Source organism: Alosa sapidissima, chromosome 14 (genome assembly GCF_018492685.1).
Source record: "Alosa sapidissima isolate fAloSap1 chromosome 14, fAloSap1.pri, whole genome shotgun sequence".
NCBI lineage: Eukaryota > Metazoa > Chordata > Actinopteri > Clupeiformes > Clupeidae > Alosa > Alosa sapidissima.
In genome coordinates, this window is record NC_055970.1 from 12,347,082 (window position 1) to 12,373,140 (window position 26,059).

General features: G+C 44.0%; 2 protein-coding genes and 1 long non-coding RNA gene across 3 annotated transcripts; all 3 read right to left on the reverse strand.

The window, feature by feature from the left end:
- Nucleotides 1-549: 549 nt before the first annotated feature.
- rlbp1a (retinaldehyde binding protein 1a) lies at nucleotides 550-8,500 on the reverse strand. Its single transcript, XM_042062620.1, has 8 exons — nucleotides 8,447-8,500; nucleotides 7,583-7,620; nucleotides 6,363-6,491; nucleotides 5,795-5,999; nucleotides 3,189-3,367; nucleotides 2,716-2,874; nucleotides 2,064-2,174; nucleotides 550-1,672 (listed from the first exon to the last, which is right to left on the reverse strand). The coding sequence occupies exons 2-8, from the start codon at nucleotides 7,589-7,591 to the stop codon at nucleotides 1,526-1,528; spliced, it is 939 nt and encodes a 312-aa protein (XP_041918554.1). The 5' UTR covers nucleotides 7,592-7,620; nucleotides 8,447-8,500; the 3' UTR covers nucleotides 550-1,525.
- Nucleotides 8,501-10,278: 1,778 nt separating this feature from the next.
- On the reverse strand, nucleotides 10,279-15,651 carry LOC121682475. The gene is made up of 2 exons (XR_006022578.1): nucleotides 15,423-15,651; nucleotides 10,279-10,941 (listed from the first exon to the last, which is right to left on the reverse strand). It is a non-coding gene; the product is annotated as an uncharacterized LOC121682475 (long non-coding RNA).
- Nucleotides 15,652-18,062: 2,411 nt separating this feature from the next.
- On the reverse strand, nucleotides 18,063-25,303 carry slc39a1 (solute carrier family 39 member 1). Its single transcript, XM_042062622.1, has 4 exons — nucleotides 24,846-25,303; nucleotides 22,693-22,823; nucleotides 21,780-22,091; nucleotides 18,063-19,926 (listed from the first exon to the last, which is right to left on the reverse strand). The coding sequence occupies exons 1-4, from the start codon at nucleotides 24,958-24,960 to the stop codon at nucleotides 19,573-19,575; spliced, it is 912 nt and encodes a 303-aa protein (XP_041918556.1). The 5' UTR covers nucleotides 24,961-25,303; the 3' UTR covers nucleotides 18,063-19,572.
- Between the last annotated feature and the right edge of the window lie 756 nt (nucleotides 25,304-26,059).

A 26,059-nucleotide genomic window follows, 5' to 3' on the forward strand; every position in this document is an offset into this window, starting at 1 on the left:
CCTCTATCTGATTTAATATGCGCCCAAGGTTCTACTGCAACACTTCATACTACACAGAGTTCTTTGGTAGAGCAAACACATACAGGCTGCCAATAGGTATATAGAACATATTGTAACAGTGATGTATCAAAGTGATTCATTTGTATGGACCCTTTCAAGAGAGTTCCATTATCAGCATCATAGTTGGCCCCACAAGACTTCCTTTTTAACATTCCATATGTTATCTTAATGCAGAGGAAGTAGATTGGGGCCCAAATAGAACGTTCAAGCATTGTTTTTGTTTACCTTGTTGAAAGGGTCTATATGCAATTGTATTATATCCAACATTATTCTCAGCCTTTTTTTTCCCGATTGGACCGTGTCATCATTGATTCCATATTCCTCACCTAGTCCTATTAAGATCATTGAGCACTGCTCAGTTTTTCTAATGCACACACTGACCTCAGGTATCACGGAAAGATGTTTCACCTGGCAAAGACTAATAGCAGAGCTCTATAGAAACACAGAAATGAACTTTCGACAAAAGAGTTTTGGTTTGCACATATTTTATTGAAAATGTTACAGCTCACCTGTCAAACTACAGGAGCAGACCTCTAATCAGTAATCAACACACTAAGAAGAAAATGCTCCTAATGACAAACTGCTCTCGAGAGTGAGTAGGCCAAAGAGGTGGCCAGAACCACTGGGGTGGCCCCTCTGATACCAGGAGCCTGGGAGGGGCTCGCAGGTGAGACCTGCTAATGGTGCAGCTCGGCCCAGCGGGGGGAACTGGAAACAGACCTTCACATGATATCAACGTCTTTCTAGTGTTTTTAATGCTGCCAACTTGACAGTGCCATCGGTAAGAGGGAAGTATGGCTCTTCATGGAGAACAATAGTGAAACCACTCCATTATGTGTGTGTGTAAATAAAAACAGGTTTATAGGGAACAAGAAAACATTTGATAATGTATTATTGGACTCCATTGTTGTGCCATGTCCAGTATGTGTACGATTTAGTCAGCTAGAAAGAGTTAACGTCAGCATTCAGTGGTGCGTCAGAACTTCTGTCTCCTCTTTAGCTAAGCACTTCAATCTCATAGTTCTATTTATGATTAATTACAACTCTAGTCTTTAATAGCATCTCAGTAGAGACCGAATCAGCCTGAGGCTTTAGTCTACAATATACCTAGAAATATAAGGCAAAACAAAGAACAGGAAAACAATAAACAAAAATGATTGCATTTGTAAGATTGTTGACCTCTGTCTTATCTTCACCAAACTTTCCCTCTGGACATCCTCAGAGGGTCTGCTGGGTAATCGTGGTGTGCTGCCATTTTTTATTTGAACAACCTCTACAACTCACCCTCTACTAGACGACTCACTTTGTACAATACTTACTTTATCCCATGAATACTTTTAATACAACAAACTCCCCGTGTTTAAAACCTTTCTTCATGGTTCCCCCTACGACAACATTCCTACAGCTTTCTTGCGTACTCGTGGGAGTCAGAGCGGGTCTTCAGTTGGCGACAGAGGTCAGGAGGTTAAAGGGCTGTGTCCTCGGAGCCGAAGAGCTTCACGGCGGTGGCCTTTCCTTCGCAGTCGGAGCCTTTACCGCCAAAGTCTGCTGGGAGGATCTCGGGGTCGAACTCCTTAAAGTAGTTGTCCAGCTCCTCCCCATGAACAAACACCTGAGGCGAGGACAAGGATTCACACATGGATCAGTGTGATGTGCCGTGTGATTAACATCATAATACAAAATGTTTGTATGGGTAAAATGTCCTTCTGTTATGATGTTCTTCTACCAGAGTGAAGCTGGTTTTAAAAAAGTAACAAAATCAGTCTCACATTGATACTCATACAAATAAAAAAACTACTGTGATACAGTGCGTGTGTGTAATTTCAGGTATATGACGGCGTTTGGTACAGTGCGTGTGTGTAATTTCAGGTATATGACAGCGTTTGGTGGGGCTACAGGTCTCTGATCCTAAACAGCCACAGATCCCCCACGCCTCCTGCAGCTGAGAGACAGGCATATCCCCCACGCCTCCTGCAGCTGAGTGACAGGCATGCAAGTCTCACCCTCTCCAGCAGCTTGCTCTTCATGAAGGGCTTGACCACGTTGTAGGTGGTGGTGAAGTACCAGGGCTGGTGGATGACGTGCACCGCCTTGAAGCGGGCAGGGAATGAGTCCTGCACACATGGAGTCACACAGACCACCACACATCAGTGATTTACCACTGGAGGAATGGCCAGAGGCCAAAGGGCATATTACAGAATTGATATGCTATTAGCAAATAAACTCCTCTAAAATGCACCGCCTCAGAGATCCAGTCACTCACATACTGCATGCATTGGAACCGCATCTTTGTTACATTGAGGATACATGTTTGAAGGCATTTAAGGACATTAATGACATTAGACACCAACATTCTGTTTAGTTTCTTAAATATATTTTAGAAATATATATTTTTGTCTCGGCAGATACACTCCTGTGAGCATATTTATCTGCAGGTATTTACGTGTATGTATGTTTGTGTGTAACCTGCAGCATGTCGTCCATCTTCTTGAGCTTGGTGTGTGTGTGTGTGTGTGTGTGTGAGAGAGAGAGAGAGAGAGAGTTTGTGTGTGTATGTATGAGTATATGTAACCTGCATGCAGTATGTATGAGTATATGTAACCTGCTGCAGCACAGGTGTGTGTGTGTGTGTGTGTGTGTATGAGTATATGTAACCTGCAGCATGTCCACCATCTTCTTGAGCTCAGTGTGTTTGATGCCTGACGCATGCTGCATGGTGAAGCCTTTGAAATTCTCAATCAGGCAGAAGCCGTTGATCTGTGTCTCCTCATTTTCCAGAAGCTTCTCCAGGATAACACAGTATGCACGCAGCACCTGCATGAGGTTTCCAAACACACACACACACACACACAGATCAGTAAGCTAAATATACTCTGTTATCTTTCAGAAAGAACAAAGCAATTGAAGCTGAATCTAGAAAAGTAAATATATAATTTAACAGTACACATTTCAAAGTAAGACAAGCACATAAATAATGAAGGAAGAGCCTCTGAAGGTCAGTGCTCTATTGCCTGATGCCTTTGTTTGTTCTGCTACATCTACTCCCTGCTGTTTCTGAGGCTCTGGTTTCTGCTGGTTTGTGCTGTCCATTCCTAAGACTGGCCGTAGTAATCAACCATCCTGATCACCTCATCAAAGGTGACCTCTTCCAGGTCCCAATTCTCGATGTTGAAGAGCAGCACTACATGGCCGAAGCGGTCTCGGGTGGAGAGGATGCGTGGGTAACCGGCCTCGATGGTGCTGCGGACCGCCTCTGGGGTCATGTTCTCAAACAACTCAGGGTAGTCCTTACGGAACTTCACATAACCTGGGAGAGGACAAGGAATTTCACACACACACAGAGTTCAATTCCTGGTGCTGTAAGTAAGTGTGAGGCTTTCTCACAGTGGCCAATCAACAACCAAGCCCATTTAACATCACACAACATGACAACAACCAAGCCTATTTAACATCACACAACATGACAACAACCAAGCCCATTTAACATCACACAACATGACGTGGGATACAACAACAATGCACATTTGGCAGGCGACAGGCGCAAAGGCATCGCACGTCGTATCCGGGATCCATAAAGGCCCTTGGCCTGAATGCTCAACCAAAAAACCAAGGCAGCAAAAATGGCAACAACAAAGCTGTCTTCGTACACAGCAAGTAGGCTTCTTTAGAAAGTGAGACTCCCGATACGTCTCGGCTCGTAGACCTTCAACCAAAGAACCAAAACCGCAAAAACATCACCACCAACAAGTCACCATGCTATGGTCACTGCACAGTAGAGGGGGGGAAGGGACTTTGATGGAACCATTTATTGTTCTTTTTACGGCCTTAAAATGTGTCTATTTAGACTTAGATACCTTTATAGTAACTTCATTAGCCTCTAAGTAGAGAAGTACCTTGTTTAGCTCTTGTCAATATATAGTCATACATTAGGGAGTCCCACTGTGGGGCCAAGTATGTGCTTCATTACATTCAGGTAATCAGCCCATTTCACAAGATGGGCCGCTGTGTAAATCAACTTCCTGTGGAACAGCACAGTCCCATAGAGAGCAAAAGAAAAGTCCACAAGAAAGACAAAAGCAGGAAGATGTTTTACCCTGCCAATTAAGGCATCATTAACATCAACGAGGCCGGACACCTGGACACTGTGAAATAGGCTTTTTACTCTGAAAGTGCTTTTCCCCAAGCAACAAAGGGCAAAATGCTGTCCTGGAAGTTCATGACATAAACCCAGCAACAAACACTGGCCACTCAGATTGTGGTTTCCTTTGTGCAGAGGTAACATAATGGCTACTCTGTCTGTCTCTCTTGCTTGTTTTCCTAGAGGTCTTGGTGATCAAAGCACACACACACACACACACATACACACACAATTGTTGGAGTCCAATTAACCTCTGAGAATTAGAACATACTCACACTGCATTCTGCATTCCTTTCCCACAGGTCCTGCGTGTGTGTGTGTGTGTGTGTGTGTGTGTGTGTGATTATGAGGGGGAGAGTTAAATGTATGTGTGTGTGTGTGTGTGTGTGTATTCACATGGTCTCTCTCTCCCACAGTGAGACTGACCAGTTCATGCTGGGTCAGGTGCAGTGATGTGTGCTTCTGTTGCTGACATGTTATTGGGGTGCAAGTATGCAAGTCTGCTGACTGCACTATGCACAGTGCTATATATATTGTGTGTATAGTGTGTGTGTGTGTGTGTGTGTGTGTGTGTGTGTGTGTGTATGTGTGTGTGTGAGAGAGAGAGAGAGAGAGAGAGAGAGAGAGAGAGAGAGGGACTGAAAGGTTGGTAGAGTCCATCTCGTTTTCTTGCTCTCTCTTCTGTCCTCATCACTCTTTTGCACGTTTCCCAGCCCCCCCAGCCCCCCCCCCCCCCCTCTCCTGGTGAAAATAAACCATGCCCCCATTTGTGCACAAAGCCCCTCTTTGTGGCCTTTTGAAAAGGGCCCAATTAATGGGCCGCATTCTGCTCTCCTCGTCATGGCTGTGAGCATGATTCAAAGATGCACAAACGCAAATCAAAGGGACATTCCACCGACGCCAGATTACACAAACTATCCCACAATGCATCGTCATAGAAACAGAATGCCTGAGTGCACCTCGAGCTGACAGCCAGCATCACAGCATTCAGCAGAGAGGGTGCAGAAACAAAGAGGTTATGATGATGATTCCATAATGCTTCATTCACTGGACAGTCATGAAAGGCCTACTGTATGCACCCCATACTGTTAGTGTGTAGGAAGAATGTGTTACATGTGCAATTAAACAGAAATGGAAGTGTGACAACGACAAGAGCTCATAGTAGATTGATTCTTTTAAGGAATGTTGCTTTATCTATCTTAAATGATTGCATTCAAAATGACTACTGCAGTGTTTTTTGTAATGTTTTCTGCAGGCACATATTGCAGTCATGCCTGTCTGCAAAAAATGGATTGCATGTAATATGCTTTCCTACAGAACAATGCCTATGCAGCAGGTAATTAAAGTAACTAATGGCCTCCTGTTTTATCCAATGAAAAATAATGACACCAACCGAAATACTTGACTTAACCGTAAGACTTGAGAAAGGCCACAGGCCGAAACGCTGTTTGTATTAAACTACTGTTATATGAGCTGCTAGAGTGTGCGGTCTCCCTTTTGGCCTTCACACCATACTGCCAAGCCCAGCTATTCTGTCATTGTGCTGTGGGATGTGCTGTATGTAGGTCTATAATGGAACATGGAAACATAATTTACCCTTCATAAGATCGTGAGATCGACCCACGTCAAACTTGCGTGCCCGGATGAACCTCAGGAGGAGGGGGTCGGGTTTGTCCCCAAACTTCTCCTGCACGGCCTTGGCCAGGTCATCTCCCTCGCCGGCCTTCTCCTTCATGAGGGCTCTCAGCTCCTTCAGAGAGGATGTGCGCCTCTCGGGAGTCTCGTTCAACTCGTCCTTCGCCTGTGATCAGAACACAACAAGACCAGGGGGTTATGTGGACGTGGAGTGTGAGTGTGTGTGTGGGGTGGGGACTCACACTGTATGTGTTACCCTTATGTCCTTTATGGGTGTGTGTGTGTGTGTGCGTGCGTGCGTGTGTGTGTGTGTGTGCAAAATAGTTTCCTACTGTATGTAAAGGTGATATAGGTTACTCTGAGAAATGTCCTTTGGGTTTTCTGTGTATCACAGTGTGTGTGTGTGTGTGTGCCACAACAAAAGCATTTTCGATTCATTAGAAGTGAATACATGTTTTAGAAATGAAATTTGCAGACGCTGTTAGTGTGTTTATATTTGGGGATGTGTGTGAACTGCCTCTGACGGTACCTTCTGGACGGTGTGGTCCGGCAGCTTCTTGCAGGGTCCAAACACGGGGCCGTGGTCCTTGACCGTGAGGTGTTCCAGCTTGGCCCGCAGGGCTTGCTCCTCCTCTGACACCATACGGAACATCCCCGTCTGGAGAGGGGGAGAGAGAAACCAAGGACACAGAGCTGTCATTAAACTGGACACCATAGGGAACGTCCCCGTCTGGAGAGGGGGAGAGAGAAACCAAGGACACAGAGCCGTCATTAAACTGGAGCCCAGGCCATTACAGTGGAGAAGGAAAGGCTACTGGACAAAAATGGCAAAATGGACAAAAAAAGTAATCTGTTGTCTGTGGCACTTTTTCACCCCAAACCTCACTAAACACAACCTGCTTTTGATCCAAAATTTTTTAATTCAATTGTATGCATGGCTCTTCCCACACCCAAACACACACACACACACACACACACCCTGTTGCCTACTCCGTCTCCCCCAGACCCCCCTCCAACAGCCCCTCTTAATCCTCCTCACATGATTTGGGCCTGAAGGCAAAATCACTCCTCTCAACCTGAAGGATCAAAATCACTCCTCTCAACCTGAAGGATCAAAAACACTCCTCTCAACCTGAAGGATCAAAAACACTCCTCTCAACCTGAAGGCAAAAACACTCCTCTCACCCTGAAGGATCAAAAACACTCCTCTCACCCTGAAGGATCAAAAACACTCCTCTCGACCTGAAGCCAGAGGGATTGTGCCCATCCTACAGACTGACTTTCTGCAGATGGGGGGGGGGGGGGGGGGCTTTAAATGCTCCCTGAGCATCTGCCTTGATAATTATTCTAGATTCTATATAAATAAACTTGACTTGACTTGACTAAGTGTTGTGTGTTAAAGTCGGTACTTAACAGTGAAAAACAAGTTTGCCATATGACCCTCTGGGGACACCACACTGGGGATGTGGGTGGTTTTGGGGTCAGGTAGGGATAATAGCATGAACGTGACATGTCAACAAGGTTACTTGTACACTTATAATATACTTATTCATGCTATAGAAGTACTAAGGTGCCTCTTTTACTGTGAGAAAGTATTATGTAGTGTGAGCATAAGATATAAAATGATGAAATAATTTGTGCAATAAATACAATTATCACATGCCAGTTATCACATGCCACATTCAGTTAACATGCAATAGGATGCTACTTTATTGTACTGTTTGTGGAGCTAGACTGAATGATACTTACAGCAGCCATTCTCTCAGCTCCTTAGACAGACTCAAACCCTGCGGAAATAAAAACAATGCTTGTGATTACATTCCAGAATCAGCTTATCAGCTGTCAGTGGTCCCAGACTATTTGATCCAGGTCTTCTTTAAAGCCTGTTTAGCCCATTTTCATCTCTACCCTGCGTTCCCACCAGCACAATAGAGAGAGTCAGTGTAGTGAGCTAGCGAAGAGAAAGGTTTACATTAATCCTGTTTCAGGTCTCCACACAGAGCCTCTTATGTCTGAGCAGTCATACAAACACATCGGCCTTATGAGGCCAGCAGCATCTTATTCAACACACCATCTCTATCTCTCCCTCGCAGTAACTCTGAATGAGGACAGGATTATCATCTGTTGTGACATTTTGCAGTCTATTGTTTTCCTCGTGTTGCAATAATATACTGCACTTACATGTGACATGAAAATTGTGCTAATAGAGATGAAAAAGTATTGTTTCTTCTCTAAAGGCAACTTAGGTCTCGTTAGTAAAATTAAGTCCCATCATTTTATGTTTCAGTCTTTCACAAAACATGTTACATGACCTGTTTATAATATGAATGATTAATATGAATAATTAACATATATGTAATTACTTCATGATACATTGTACAACTAATTAAAACAAATAACACCTGTGTTCTTGCCAGTGTCCACAAAAATAGAATACTATGGTTTTCACACTTCTTATATATTAGTAATTATAGTAATTAAACACTATTACACATTGAAACTTCATTTGATCCAAGCCTTCATAATAATGTAAGTTTAACATTATAAACAAAGCCTAAAAGTAACCGTATAAATCACTATGAAGCCCTGTCCAACAGAAAGTCAGAGGCTTACCTTGATGTGGAGGACACTAGAGCACTGCAGGCAGGGCAGGAGTGAGAGGGATAAAAAGAGAGAAAGAAACAGAGAGATTTGGGGGGAGGAGAGTGGAGACTCTGTGGAAAGAGGAGGAGAGGAGAGGAGAGGAGCAGAGCTGACTGGGGGGGGGGGGGGGGGGGGGTGATCCGTAGCGTCTCTCTGTATGGAGATAAGCCTGTCACACAGCATCACAGCAACCTCAGGCTATCCACGATACACACTCTCCATAGAACACACACACACACACACTTCCTGATCGGAACTAGACACTCACCAAGAATCCCTGTTGTTACTGTCAGGTATCCCTGTCACTGCACTACTCAAGTGTCCACACAGGACTGTGACAGGAGTCACAGAAACGTAAAAATAAAACAACACTTGTTCTCATCACTTGGATTTTCACACGACCACCGGTCATACATCTGTGAAAGACAGATAACAGGCGGACATCTGTAACAGACAGACTGGCAAAGACCAGGCGCCTGGAAATAACAGAGGAGCTGAGAAGAGAGAAGGCTGTGGAAATTAATTCTGTCACCTCACGTCTTTGATTTATGATCTTAGTTTTTTAATGTACTCTTTCACTGAACTGTTTGGATAGTCTGTCACTTGAGAGAGAATGTTAGTATCACAGTAAACAGCAAATGCATTATTTCCCATTTTGACTGCTGTGTGGTCGATCGAGCAAAGCTGCAATCACAGACCATTCTGTCTAACCTTTGACCTAAAACTGGGTTTATACTGTAAGCAGCTCATCCTGGGTCATCCAAATGACCTCAATAGAGTGACACAAAAACAGGGCAGAAAGAGAGATGTTTACATGTATGCTGTGATAGAGAGGTTCGTGCTTATGCACATGCACCCATCTACACTTCCTGGAGTGCTCTATCATATGCAACATCCGTCTCCATGACTCAGCTGTCTCTAAGTGCATCTGCCTCCGTCAGGTGCAGCAAGGTCATGCTCGCTCTGTTTTGACATTTACCAAGGTGAGCTCATCAAGACATGATTCCCCGCCCCTTCCACCTCCTATCCCATCTCACACACACACACACACACACACACACACACACACACACACACACACACACACACACACAATGCTTGACTAATATGTTTTGGAACCACATGAACATCTAATAATTGTGAAACACTAGCTTTCTAGCTTGTCTCTGACAAGGATTTGGCAATGGAGGTCATGTGAGGTGCACCCAGAACAACAGAGAAATCATTACTTATATTACACTTCTTGGCCAAGGCAGCTGACCGTGTGGTGTGGAACCAAACCTCTTTCTCGCACCAAGTGCATTACATGGAATTTGATGCTGTAATCCTTAATGCTGTAATATTTAAGCGTCTTTATCTCACTCAGTTGTCCACGCAACCTGGGCGGGGTGCAATTTCTCTGATTACTACCACCTGATAGATGACCTAATGCAGGCCCAACACACCTCACCACAGCACAACATTCATTAATTAGCACCTTTATGGTGGAAAGCTGTAACGCACACCAAGATGAGGTGCTGGCTACCGGTGTGTATATCTAAAGTAAGAGAACGAAGGTGCCGCACACTGTATAAGTAAGAGAAGGAAGGTGCCACACAATTAAAAAAACGTTTAATAGGCGATAAAGTAATGCTGTAATGCGATCTGATGAAGGCCTTGTTAGTCAGGGGGCCAATTCTGAAAAGGCCTTCCGTTAAGACCTTTGCGGACATGTTTTGGTACAAGCTGTCACCCTATTTTTTTAAGTAGAAGACACCCATAGGTAAGATATTAGGGTGGTTGTCAAGCTGAAATTTTTTGTGTGTGACTTGTACAAGCAATTTCAGGCCAATTTTTTGGTTTCCTGCTCAACACGACATGCCAGCAATAAATGTTGAATATCTCCACAACCACAAGGACCATATACATAAAAAAGGTATCAAATGAAAGCTAACACTCATGGGCTGTCTGCAGAAGTGTCAGAATTGACATTTATTGTACAGTGTAAGAGACAACAGAACTAGAACATGAAAAAAACTATCTCCGCCTAAAGAGAACCAGTTTTCAAAGTGAATATCAGCTTGGAAACATAACATAGCATCAATCAGTACCCCTATCTATGGGAATGAGTCAAGCCAAGTTTAAAGCTTGTAGGGAGAGACAGTGCAATACTGCACAAGTTATAATTCTTTAATGTCAAGGCGGAAATGTAGAACTGTAGATGGTGGTCTATGGTGCTATTTTACTTCATTAATGTACCAGGTTGTAACACAAATTATATTTAATTAAAATATCACTATAGTTATTAATTCTAACATTACTGCTCTCTCACTTCTTTAGGGTTAGGGGTAAGTAACTAGTTAGTAGTAATAACTATATAATAGTCGTATGGCAAAGGTATGTTTTCCCCCATCCAAGCAGTGACTCTCAGGTAGGCAGCCAACAGAAGGCACCCAGGGACCATGTCCATGTGCTCAGTCTGAGTCCTGGTCAGGGACACAAAAGAAGAGTTTACTGTTTTGATAATGAATACCTTCCCAATACAAAACATGCATGCATGCATCCAAGGGCATAATATAAATCTAATCTACAAAACAGGAAAAACAATATCATGCAGAATAATCTGAAACAATATAGTTGCTAGCCTAAAAATCTAGACGCACCCTAGCGGCAACAAATTACATTTGCTGCCAGGGCTAGTCTAGCAACTCTCCGTTGGCTTGTGAGCTGGAAAAATTAAACTTCTATCAGGCCAATCAAATTGTTAGGCGGGCTTAACATAATGATTGATGGCAGAGTTGCAGCGGTTTGGCTTGAATTCCCTGCTACTTGAAAACAAAGAAGATGGATCTTGCTGTTGGCGAACAGCTTGACACGAGTTAAGCTTTTTTTAAGTTAGCAAAAGTTTAAACTAGCCAACTAGCTCCACTGGTGGGAAAATGCATGGGACTTGTTCTAGCGCTGCCCTATTGCGTGCAGAGGGAATTTGAAAGACAACCGATTATCCCGCCCCTCGGACTGAGCACTGCGAACGGTGAGTGCCCAGACCCTACATTTTAATGTGGGTCTGGCTCGTCAGGCTATATAGTTGCATATAATGTGGCAAAACTCAATAATAATGATGTGAGTACCTGAGTATTCTTGCACCGAGCTGCACAGGCACATCCACATGCCCCACTACAAAATATTCCACTTTTTTGACATTGCCTGGTACTGCACTGACTTCCACTTTCCTTGCATCCACATATCGTCAGCTCCAAGCACCTGGCCTGTACAGGTTCTTTGGTTAAAAGCTGGGGGACAAGCATTCCATCCTTAATGTGCCAACCACAACTGGTTGGTAAGGGCAACTGTGGATGGGTCACTTATGACTGTTTCCAAACCTTTGTTTGATAGTGGGCCCTCATTAGGTGCAGAGACAAGGCATCCTGAGTTGGTGGTAAAGTATCCAAATTGGCTTTCACTTTCCAAAACAGGGCACAGCAAACATCATGGATTGAAGTGCTGGTCGTTTTTGGATCATACAGTTTACAGTTCTGTTGAGGTTTGGGGCAGCCGTGGCCTACTGTTAGCACTTCGGACTTGTGACTGGAGGGTTGCCAGTTCGAACCCCGACCAGTAGGCACGGCTGAAGTCGTGTGATGGGTGCTCACTGCTCACAGAGCTGCCGGTGTGGGCTAATGAGCTCGGTGGAATGGGAGCAGAAGGCTGCTAAGTCCTGCTTGGCTGAGCGCAGACAAACGCAGCGCTGCCTCCCTGGACTGGATGGACGGGCCTGCGGTAATCACCGCACCCCGAGTCAGGCCAGCTCAGCCCTGTCCTTTGTGTGCTGCCCAGCGGCCCGTTCATTATCGCTGCACTCACTCACATGCTCTTTTTCAGCTGCGTTTTGAAAACAGCAGAAGGGGCCACATCCGAAACCCTGAGACAAATGCCACGGATGGGTGATGGATAACCAGCAATGTTTTGGATAACCAGCAATGTCAGGACCCTTCTTAACAGGAAAAAGATGGCGTTCAGAGAGGGGGACATGGCAGAGCTGAGGCGCGTGCAAAGGCAACTCAAATTCAAGCTGAAGGAAGCTAAGGAGGACTACAGAAGGAAGGTGGAACAGAAGTTGCAGGAAAACAACTTGAAGGAGACATGGGACTGCATGAAGGTTATCACTGGCCTGAAGAAGAACAGCAGCTCTGTGGAGGGGGACCTGGACAGGGCGAACCAGTTGAACCACTTCTACAACAGGTTTGACTGCTCTGCTCCAGCTCCAATGGCGGTGGTCTGTCCACCATCCCCCAGCCCCCACCCCCACACCCCCTCAATACCAGTGCAACACTCACCTCCATCATCATAGGCTATCGTACCCCCACCATCACTGGATTTTGCACCCCTCCCCCACATGGCGATCACGAACAATGAGGTGACAACAACCTCAGTCAACAGCCATCAAACACACAGATCCCAGATGCACCCCTCCCCCTCCCCTCCCCTTACACCCCTCACCATTACAACAGATCAAGTGACAGTCCAACTAAAGAAATTGCGCAGCAATAAAGCAGCGGGGCCTGACAGACTGTGTCCAAGGCTACTCAAGGCCTGTGCTGCTAAACTGGGGGAGCCACTGAAGCACAACTTCAATTTGAGCCTACGCCTTGGACAAGTTCCAACACTGTGGAAGACATCATGTCTTACCCCTGTCCCTAAGAATCCACACCTTAGTGAGCTTAATGACTACAGACCTGTCGCTCTTACATCACATGTGATGAAGACAATATAGCGATTAGTCTTAGGTACACTCAGACCCCAGGTACGCCATGCATTAGACCCGTTACAGTTTGCATACCAGGAGAAAGTGGGCGTGGACGATGCCATCACTTATCTTCTACACAGGACACATTCCCACCTAGACAAGGGGAAAAGTGCTGTGAGAATCATGTTCTTTGATTTCTCAAGTGCTTTTAACACCATCCAACCCCTCAGATTGGAGACAAGCTCTTGCAGATGGGTGTGGACGCTCACCTGGTAACCTGGATTACAGATTACCTGACCGAGCGACCACAGTTCGTCAGACTGAAGAACTGTCTCTCTGACACTGTGATCAGCAGCACCGGAGCGCCACAGGGAACAGTGCTCTCTCCAGTCCTGTTCACCCTGTACACATCTGACTTCTGCAACAACACTGAGTCATGCCACATGCAGAAGTTTTCTGATGATACTGCAATTGTGGGGTGTATCAGGAACGGGCAGGAGGAGGAGTACAGGAGCCTGGTGGAGGACTTTGTGCAATGGTGCAAACTCAATCATCTTCAACTCAACACTTCAAAGACCAAGGAGATGGTGGTGGATTTCCGCAGGTCTAAGCCCACTCTGCTACCAGTCCACATTGATGGGGTCAATGTGGAGGTGGTTAGCACCTACAAGTATATGGGTCTTCACCTGGACAATAAACTGGACTGGTCAGCCAACACTGATGCACTCTACAAGAAAGGGCAGAACAGGCTGTACTTCCTGAGGAGGCTGCGGTCCTTCAATGTGTGCAGCAAGCTCCTCAGGATGTTCTACCAGTCTGTTGTTGCCAGCGTCCTCTTCTATGCAGTAGTATGTTGGGGAGGAAGCACAAGGAAGAAGGATGCGGGGGGAATTGACAGGCTGGTAAGGAAAGCTGGCTCTGTAGTGGGAGCTGAACTGGAGTGCATCACCTCACTATCTGACAAAAGGACCCTGAACAAACTGATCAACATCTTGGACAATGAGTGTCACCCACTACACAGCACTATTGTTAAGCAGAAGAGCCTGATCAGCTGGAGACTTCGCTCACTGCCTTGCACAACAGACAGACTGAGAAAGTCATTTGTCCCCAGGGCCATTGAACTGTTCAATGCTTCACTTAAGGGAAGAGGAGAGATAGACTTCTCTGCATAGTCTGTCTGCCTCTTTACCCCCTCCATGTTTGGATACTGTCTGTCCACTAGCCACTTTTACCAAGTGTTTCTGCCTCACTGTTTGCGTGCTATATTAGCACATTAGCACATATGCATAACCCCTCCCTCCATGCCACAGCCAAACTGTGGCCACACTTATACCTTTTTTTAAAATAGTTAAATATATAGATATATAGACTTTACTTTATTTCTGCATTGTTGCACTGTTGGACTTACTCATTTGCACTATCACCATGACCACTATCACCATTGCACTATCACCATGACACTCATTCACACAGAGCACCTTACCTTACCTTACTATGCACAGAGAATCACAGGCTCAGTCCCTGCCTCAGTCATTGCAAGCGCCTCTGATTGATTAATCACCACTATGTGGATACTGTTTTTAGAATTGATTTAGATTAAGTGTTGTATTTTAGTATATTTAGCATATTCTTTATCTTCTACTGTCCTTATTGCTTAGTTGTGTTTTTATATTATATACTTTAATTACTCTTTCTGCTGTTAAAGAATGTGCTTGTGTTGTCTGTATGCTGCTGAGACCTTGAATTTCCCCTGGGGATCAATAAAGTATCTATCTATCTATCTATCTATCTATCTATCTGTCTGACGCATCTCTCCACAGCACTGCATTGTCACCCTGACACCTGATGAGGTAGGTCCTACTGACGCATCTCTCCATGCTTTAATATGCTGTACCTTCTTGTCACCCTGACACCACACTGATTGGAGCAGGTTTGGGACAAGTTCAAAAATGTTGGCACAACTACAGAGTCATGTTTCCTGAAGACCAGGCAAGAATTCACCAAACTCTGCAGCTTGTTTGTGAAAGTTGGTGATGTAATCTAACAGGACCAAAGTCCCATGCTGTTTGCTCTACACCGAGCTTCTGAAAGGTCAATTATTAAAATGCTAAGCTATAGCCTATAGCATGTACAGAAACATGAAAAAAGAGTGGACCCTCCATGACCTTCTGTCCTCCCAAACGTCACCTGTGCTGTGAGGAAGCTGAAACGCTCACTTACGGAATGAGGTCTGGACAGTAGGCCTAACGTTACAGCCACACAGTTGTCTGTATTCCAACAATGATCCTCTCCTGCAGGTAGGAAAGAATCCCACATCTTTCATCATCAGTTTAAGACTAACAATCTCCACTGAGATTCCAGAAGTAAGGGCTTAAGGTTTGTGGCGGTTAGAACATGCCAAGAATGGAAAACTTGATCGTTAGCCTAGCCTTTAACCAGTACGGAGATGGAAATAAATAAAGCTGAGTGGGTGACATCAACCCCCTTTGCTAATGCTGCCTCCTAGTGGACAAATAAGCCAGTGCATAAGACAAAAGAAGGGGATAAGTGACTTACTCAGGGAGCAGTCAGTGTAGGCAACCCATAAACAGATGAGGAAGATACATGCAGAATATAAAGTCAGTCCAAGCTCTAGAACAGAGGAATGAGGTACTGCAAATACGTAAGGATTGGGTAGTACACAAGTCTCACAAGTGGCCATTGGCTACCCTACCCACCATGCTTACTTTCATCTGGGAGACTCAAGTAGTCTTTTCTGAAGGTCAGACCGTTTCATCAGCATACTCTAGAACATCTCCAGTCCTGTCCTGTTGGGTACTGTGCCCTACTCTGACTTTCAAGCAGTGCTTCCGCTACCACCACGTGCCTCACGCACTGTGCGTAGGGCACCAAGGGGAGTCGGGGGCACCTTTTACTTACATTTAGCTTTACTTCAAACTGCTTTTCATTCGAACGTTTACAGTGTCAAAATGCAGCAACAGCATGTTACATGCAATGATGATATGGGTCCTCTCAATTTCCACTATGCAGCAGATCTAATTTCAACTTTATGCTACTCCATTTAATTGGGAAAGCATCTTGAGCGCGCATGAGAGGGGGAGAGAGAGAGTGGCAGGTTCCAGCTGCCTTGTCATTTGTTGATAATTGATATCTCGATAGAAGCTTTATTTGTCATTGCATAAAATACAGAGTATCAACACAACAAAATTCAAGTTGCCACTCTTGGTCAGTGCTTTTTTAAAAAGAGCAATAAATAATTCATAAATAAATAAGTAAAAACTTTCTTACTCTCACACACACTTTCATCCACCCAGCCCCAAATGCAGCACACCATTTACACACAGAAATACCCTCCAAACCCTCCCAGACAGAACACCCTCCAGCACACATGAGTAAAATAGCCGCAGCCTAGTAGCAAGAAAAGTGCCTGGTGCATAGGTGCACAGCATGCAATATTGTCTCCTTTTTGATATAAGAAACTTTTTTTTAAAGGAAATTATAAAGGCAACAAAGACAAGGCTAGAGGAGACTTTGGAGTTATGTGGTTCCCACTGCTGACCATTTTAAAACTGTGAGCATGGCCTTATCTACCACTGAGGTCATGTCCTCGATATTTTTCTTTAAGTTCTATTGAATTTATTAAGCAAAACTAGCTGACGAGAACATTTTCATTGCTCCAACGCACCGTCAGGTGTCACATAGCCTAGTTGCAGTCACATAACCGTATCTACCAAAAATGCTGACTAGACAATTATTCTTGCCTCAACGCACTGTCACACGTAGTTGCAGATAGGCCTAGACTACCTCTGACATGTCAAAACTAATGGTTAAATGATATGCTCAAGCCTGGCACTCAGTCCTATGAAGCACAAAAATAACCATAGGATGGATGTTAAGTCAGATAAACTTTGGCAACAAGCTGGCTAGTAATTATTAAAGTGCTCACATAGGCACTGATAGGTTGAAGCTGGTGTAGAAAACTCGTTACAAAGATGGCAATGGTTAAATCCTCTTGCTGCGTGTATGATGACCAGTCAGTCTTATATGTGTATAATTTACTTGATCAGTTTATTTTCTCTAAATAAGATTTATTGATGTGTAGTATGTTGTTCATGTTGCAATAATTATTTGGAGCAATTCAACTATGAACCATAAACTGTGTGTTTAGATTGGATATGTGCAGAAAACAAGTGACTATCACTCTTACATTGACTTCCATTGTATTAAAAGAGCACCATATGTGGTGCAAAGTGGTACTGCAGATCCAGTACAAATTCAGTGGATTTATTGACAATATTTGTCAAAAATCTTGTCTCAATGAAGAAACTCAGCAACAAGCCCACATTTTGGACAGATGATCCTCACATACAGAATGATATATGGTAAAATTAAAAAAATCCTGTTAACTGTCCACGTTGTGAAATGAGAAGATGAAAACAGGCTTTTTGAAAATCAAGCCCAATTTTTAAAAAAATGCTCTGGAAAAAAACATTATAAAGCCCTTATAATCCATATATGAGTGGGAAAAAAATCTGATACATTTGTGTCACATACTTTTTTAAATGGGAAAACCCTTCAAGGTGATGATGTCTATTTTCAGAGCTTTGCAGAGGGGAAAGTACACAAGTCTGATCCAATTGATTTTTTTAATTCAACAGGAAAATGTACTTCTATTCACATAGTTTCACTAATGTTTGTTATATTTATATTTACTGACATCAAAGACTGACTTACACATGAACAGCCACACTTTTGTGATCCAGTATGACTGCATAGCAGAGATTAAATAAAACCATTGCGGGTACCGTGTGGTTAGCCAACACATACTGTACAGCAACAGACAACATGGCTACACACAGATTTGTTACAGGCACAGCCATCCTTTTTTATTACCGACAGAGAGTGGTACAGAGTTGACTCAAGAGAGCCCAATGATTCTCAGACATGTTTTGTATGACCAGGCAAACCCAAACAAGTTGTACATGACACAATCATGTACAGTAAGGGAGGTAACAGTCCAGTAAATGGATGGCATATTTGATATTACATTTCTTGTTTCATGTTTATAGACTTCCTATTTGTGTCTTGAGCGTGTGCCTTCTTCAGTAAAGACTCACTCACACTTTTGGCACATTTGGCGTTTTTGTCTTATATTTTAGTCCAACTGAAAAATATGGCACTTAATAATAAAAAAAAAATATTCAACCGAGAAATAAAAAAATCAAATATACAAAACATTTCATTAGAAATTACTTTTTTTTATCAAGTAACAATACTGACATGTATGTCTTGAAAACCCAATTAAACCACTAATAATATGTCAATTGCAACACTTCTCGAGTGGTTAATGAAACAGTCTAAAACAGTCGAGGTTTGTAAGAGTGCTAGATTTGGCCACACGTGACAACCACCTGTCACCTTATGACTAACCATACACATGTTCTGCAGCAAACATGACTCTCCAGCACTGTAAGACAATAAAAAAAGTCTCTTCCCAGGAAAACATCTGAGATTCCATATTTCCAGTGTCAGTTTTTCCTAAGCCATCTATCTCCAGGAGTCAGTAGTAACACAGTGTAAAATGAGTCAGACGTGAATATGTACAGCTGGCTTTTCCAATGAAATAAATGCATTTCCTGTTAAAAGTAAACACATATTCCACCGATCTTGGCATGTACTAGCAAGATGACCTCAGAAAAATGATGGTCCTTGATTCTTAAAAACAGATTAAAAAACCAAAATAATAATAAACAGACTTTAAAAACTGAATGTTTGATGTTAACATTGGCAAACAAAATCACAGATGAAAAATAAATGCAAAAAGGCAAATGTAAGAATTATGAAATGACTTTGCCATTGCACAGAATTGAGCTGAAGGATTGAGAAAGTTGGATTTGCCCTCTGGTCAGTCAACGTGACTCACTGTTCTTTCATGGAGAGGAACAGACTCAAGCTTCCTCCTAGTCAGCCCTCTAAATTTCACGTCCTTTAGTTGCCTGATGTCAGAGGAACAGTGTGTCTTATCTGATGTCAGAGGAACAGTGTGTCTTATCTGTGATCTGTAAACATCATGCAGACGGCATCACGGCATCAGAACCTCACAACCACCCGCATCATTCTCCATCTCGTGCACAGTTGCTGTGCAGCGCATATGTCCAGTGTTCATTAAATGATTAGATTGATGCACATACCTGCTAAGCATGCCAACACCATGAAGTCAGCACTAACGAAATAAAGGAGCAGAGATTTAGCATTTAAAGGCTTCCCTGGTCTTCTTATTCATTCGGTCCTTTCATCTAGGTCAGTTTCTGTCTGTCCATCTTTTCCATTGTCCCCCCCCCCCCCCCAAATCTCTTTCCCGCGGTTTCTCTCAGCCCAGGAAGCAGAGCCCGGCCATGACGCTGAAGCCGACAAGGATGAAGAACACTTTGGGCAGTTGCCTTTCGGGCGAGTTCAGTTCGTGCGGCAGGATCTCCAGGAAGGTGATGTAGACGAAGGTGCCCGCCGCCAGGCCTTCCAGCACGGCCTGAATGAGTGCGCTGGATGCCAGCTGCGCCTCCATGACGCCGATGCCCACAGCGATGCCCATGGGCGACATTAGGGCAAAGACCAGCACGTAGGCAGCCACCCAGAGCGGCGGCACGGCGCTCTGCACCAGCTTCACCGACAGGCTGAACACGATGATGCTCTTGTGGATCAGGATGGCGATGCAGATCTCCATGACCTGCAGACACACAGGGTGGAGCAGAACGACTTGATCACTATTCGAGCTTTTGGAAGGTTTGAAGGCTGTCTATGAAAGATAGATTGAAAGATAGACTGGACAAACTAGCTGCTCTGTGTCCAGTTTCAAGAAAATAATAATTAAATGTCAATCAGTAAACTCACATTACTGACATTCTCAATAGATTGTTTTTCACTTTCCTTCGTACCTCTCTGATATATCGGGCCACTGTGTTTGAAACATGCCTCATCAACAGTTCCTTTTTATATAGTATCATCCATCTCAGGAATACAGAAAAGCGAAGGAATACAACAAGTCCCAGAGAGAATCTGTACGTCACACACACTGTGAAATGGCATTGAAAAGTTTGCAGCAATGCAATGCTGGTTAGTCTACTAGGAAATTCAGTGCCTATAAACCCAAGGGTCCTTCTTTACAGTACAAAATGCTTTCTATTGTCACTATAAAGCATCAATGCTTCTTATAGTCCACCATTGTAAGTGAGAGCAGGAAACAGAAACATTTAGGCACTTGGCATCAGCACAGCACAGGAGTTGTGTGCCACTGAGTCACATGTCAGAACAAAGCTGATATGTAAACGCCTGTCAGGAGTTTCACTTCCACAAGCTCAGCTAGAACATGGAGTCCTTAAAAGTATGGAGTGCTTCAGTGGTAGCAGCAGCCTGCAAGGAATGTCTAAAACCTATAAACCTGCAGTCAAAACTAACAGCAATGTCTTAATTAGTACAACTGCAGTAGACTGCTGGTTAAAGTCACTGTTTTAAGCCTCCTTTTCAGGTTATTTTTAGCGTCATAACACTTGCCTCATTGCCACGTGATCTCCACTTTTCAGTCTCAAACATGGTAAACTTCTGAAGTTCTATGTCACTTATTTAGAAAATATACAACTCCTGTTTGCATAGGGTTAATAGCTTTCTACATGCATGTATTTAATAAAAAACACCTATGGTAAAAGAAATAGAAGTATGTGTTTGGCTCCCAGAGTCATAATTGGGTTAGTGAACGGATGCATTTGGCATGTGCTGTGCGCTGTATGTATTACTGTGGACATGCTGACTTAAGCATATGGTGACAAACGTTGAGGCAGCTGACTAACCTTTGAACTTCTGTGCAATCATGTGACCATCACTAATGTAAACATAAGAGTCACATGGGACATGTGTGGGTGCATGAGACAGAACACAATACAAACAGTATAGTACACACACACACTGCACACACCAGGACACACACACACACTACACACACACTACACACACACACCAGACAGACACACACACTACACACACGAGGACAGACACACACAGTACACACACGAGGACAGACACACAGTGCACACACGAGGACAGACACACAGTGCACACACGAGGACAGACACACACACGAGGACAGACACACACACGAGGACAGACACACAGTGCACACACAAGGACAGACACACACACACACTACACACACAAGGACAGTGTTGCAGCCTTTGCACTTTTTTGCCACTGGAAGCCAGGCAGCATTGTCTGGGTCGGGCATTGCTTAGATTTTTTCAAATGTGGAGACTTGTGGACGTGCAGTGAGCATTCACACACTCTCTCTCTCTCTCTCTCTCTCTCTCTCTCTCACACACACACACACACACACTCTCACACACACATCTTCCACAGACATCATGACAAACACACATTAAACACACACACACACACACACACACACACACACACACGCAGGCACGTACGCATGCGAAACGCACACATCTATAGTCCATTAAAGTCGTAGAGAGATGGAAACTGAGTGAAGGAGAGAAGTGGCTTAACGAGCAGCGCACGCGCGGCCCTCACCTGGGACTTGGTGGTCTGCAGGCCGATGGCCAGCCCCTCAAACACAGAGTGCAGCGACAGCGAGAGGAAGAGGATGAAGGAGCGGAACGAAGAGTGCGCCTGCAGGTCCATGTGTGTGTGATGGCCACCACTGCCCTCCAGCTCGTTAATGGCGCCGTTCCCGTGCCCATGCCCGTGCCCGGAGCTGTGATTGGATAAGAGGGGCTGGCGCTCCTCGCTCGGCCGCCTACTGCAGGTCAGGACCAGGCGCTCGAGGATGAGGACGGTGAAGAAGCCGCACGCCATGATGAACTCCGCCAGGGGGAACTCACTCTGAGGCACACAGGGAGAGAGGGAGGGAAAATTAGATGACATTATAACACTACCAGGTTGCCCTGGAAACACTGAATATACGGTTAAAATCAGTATAACTTGATTTGCTTGATACATGTCAGTTTGTGTGTGTGTGTGTGTGTGTGTGTGTGTGTGTGTGAAGGGGGGGGGGGGTTGTTGTAGAGGCTTTCAGAAGTTATGGAGGGAGGGGAAGGTCACCACCACCATTCAAGGAAATGTTCCCAGTTCCTGTTTAATGCAGTGGACTGCAGTGGACTGCAACACAAATGACTTCTATTTATGACAGAACATTGTGTGTTGCCCATTGGTGATCCTCTGGACTTGAAACAGGTATTTTCACGTGATCCTCTTGAAAGATAAAGGTTGATGTGGGTGTGGGATCATGTTTACAGTATGCGTGTGGGTGGTGTATTGGCACTGTTACATGTAACTGGTAGATGCCCTTGTCTAAGGGCAATTAGTGGTGTGAGGTCCGCGTGCAGTGATTTAGTGAACTAGAACTGCTCCTTTCAGAGAGAGGGGAGGAAGGGAGAGTGGAGGTGGGAGGGTGTGTGCGTGTGTGTGTGTGTGTAACACTCACATCCACCCCTCGGTTCTGGAACTCCTTGGAGATGTCAGACAAGTAGTCTGGGATGATGTCCAGTAGACACGCGGCGAGGAAGACTCCGCCCGCAAAGCAGCTGATGAAGCTCAGAACAGCCCGATGCGTCTCTGCAGCAGGAAACAAACACAACCAGGAAGAATCAGAATTCAGTCAGAAACTATTCTTGTGGCACTTATTTATCAAATAAAATGTCATTATGGCATGATAACTGTAGAAAACATAGACAACATGGTGCCATGTCATACATTCTGACAAATTACACCATCATTTTTTTTAAGCTTTTTAGTTGCTTTCAGTGGCTTTATTTTTCATTAAGTGAACATTCTCTTTTTTTAAATAGTCATTGTGTAGCTTTGATGCTGTTGTAGCTTTGATACTTTATAGATAGGGGTGACAAAATAAGCACTTCAGTTCAGTGCAAAAGTATTTAATACTCCACTAACTGGTGCATATCATGGCTCATTATCCTCTAGGGGAACTATTGACCTGAGATAAGGTGAAGGAAACATTAATTTAAATCACCCTTGCCGTCCTTCTCAAAGCAGTTGTTTTAACAAGTCAATATCTACCATAAAACCACAATAGAGCAATTCAAGTGTGATAAGACGGAATAATGTGGGCAGGAATTACTCCACTTTGCAGCAATGAATGAGCATATCGTCCCTCCCTACAAACGCAGGACAAAGGCATTTAGCTTAAATGGAACTAAATGGATCAGGGAACACCAAACTTAATTGCAAATGCTAATGTGTGTGATAAAGGAAACTAGGACATGTTGAAAAGCTTAACTCCATGCTTACACAACCCATAAGACTACTGCTTTTACTAATAGAAACCACTACAACCTCATTAATCATCATTTTCCAGTGCTATAGCAAAGAGTTTCATTACAGACAGATTCTGGTAGCACAGACTGCTCACGTTGTTGGCCTTCAGAAATTACAATGTTTCCTGAGTTGAAGCTGAGAGAACAGTGCATGTCAGTCATGGCGGCATTCCAGACCCTTAGGAGCAAAGTTGTAGAGAATTGCCGTTGGGTGAATGTGGAACTGAGTGGCGTAGACTAGGTTTGGAGGAAGAGTATAATGTTTCTAATCGGGCCCAAAGATGTTGATGCACCATGAATGAGAGTCGACAGTAAACCTATTACAGCTGTGGGTCAGTCAGTGAGCTGCACCAGACGAAGTTTAAGAAAACGTCTGGACAAAGCAGTTAAAGAGTGGCAACAATTACTCATTAAGCTACAGAAAGACTCTTAAGAAACTCAATGGGATAGGGAACTGACATACTGACTAATCAGCCAAAATTCAGTTGAACTGAGTGACTTAGCCTCTGATAGGTGTCAGATAGAATCTGGGAGGAGGAGGGGGAGGGAGAGAGAGCTATTTTCATCCGTCCTCAGACCTGTATCATATCTTAATGTAATTAGGCGCCATTGCCAAAGACATGGAGACATCAGCATTTCAGTTTCACTTTCACCTTGATGGTGGTGGTGCGTGCTAGGGACAGGGATGGATTACTGCACGGGCCTACCGGGCCCAGGCCCAGGGGCCCAAGGTGTCAGGGGGCCCTGAAGCCCAAGCCTTTGCATGGAATCATTGCCTCAACAAATCAGGATGTACTGTAGGCTATGAATCTGATTGAATTTAGTATTGGCCATCCCCAAAATGCACCAGAATACAGGAAATCATATCAAACAAATTTAAAAAAAATTCTGGGGGAGGACCCCCCCCCTCCGACATATACGACAATTAGTGGGGGGCCCTTAATACATCTGGGCCCAGGGGCCCGAATGTTCATAATCTGCCCATGGCTAGGGAGAGGTTGGGAGGGTAGCCAATAATCATGTGACTCTGAGAGATTTGTATTAAGGAAATTGTTTTTTAGCCAGTAGCCTAAATATTTACAGACTGAATTAGTTCCAGATGGTGGTTCAGTACCAATTAAATGACTTATAAGTGGCATTTGGGCATCCAGCCTAACTACTGCTTTGTTGGCTTGTTAAGACAACTATAGCAAACTATCGACCACAGGCTTACCTTAGGCGAAAAGAGATAGAAAGAAATCGAGAAATCCCCAAACTCATGCTGAATCTAATTGAAGGATAATGGCACGGTTTTAAAACATACCTGTTCCACTAGTGTCCCGAAACCATTTCATCCGAGCAGGAATGAATCCGAAAAAGAGTGTCAATAGCAGCAATCCCACGAGGGCGCCTATCTTTACCTGTAAAATGTAATCCATGTCTGAATGCTAATCTAGATGTCCACTGCTAGCTGGCTGGCGATCTTAACTCACGGGTAAATCTATCTGTCTGTCTGTCTGTCCGTGTTGCTAGCTAATGTTGGTAAACAAACTAGAATAGCAGCATGAGAAGAAGTTTAACCAGGTCAGATCTTAGCTAAACTAGCACTTCCGTCCACATGATAGTAACTGAGAAGTAGTTCATGAGAGAAGGCAAGATCGCTAAGAAGTCCATGTTGAACATCTGTAAATAACTAGCTACATTTCTAAAGTATTGTCTTCAGTGGTGCTCAATACTAACTGTGCATGTTTTCCAGTTCACCGATGGACTCCGCCCGCTGATGTATCAGCTGACCAGAGACGCTCTGAAAGAGAGACATTCTACCAATCCCGTTCTAGGTTGTGGTCACATGGATGGAACCTAGCGGTAGATTGATTGACTGAACCACTGAAGAATACAGAAGGAGGCAATGGTCAATGATTTTTAAACAATTCTACCGATTATGTTCAATTATATTCCGGAAAATGTAGGTCTATAAAAGATCTGTCAGCGTGCCAGCGTGTTTGGTCAATAACTGCAGGTCTGTTTTTATTTAGTAGACTGGACTTATCTCGTGGTTATAACAGGCTGACTCATGTAAACTAAGCTAAAGTTTATGAGAGCAACGCTGTTCGTCCGCACTCCCTCTTCAAGCACATGATAGTCACACCTAACACAAATGAGAAAGAAGCATGACTGATAAAACCTTAATGACAAAAGCAAATCAAATGCCATAGGGAAGGGAAGTTAACAGAAACTGCTGAGTCAGTTCACATGACATCCTTAAAGAGAAATGGTGACAGCCAAGCATTTTTCGCCAAAAACATCAGTAGGCTTAGGCGTGGCTGCCATGTATCTATCTATCTGTCGACCTATCTGTCTGTCTGTCTGTCTATCTATCTATCGATCTATCTATCTGTCCATCTGTATGTAAGTTTTAAAGTAAAGTTCTATTTTGTGGTGAACATATTCTTCTCTTATTAACATGTCAATCTGTAGGCTACACAAGTGTCTGAGGTGGTAGGATGTAAGGAATTAGGTTGGGACAGGTGTGACTTA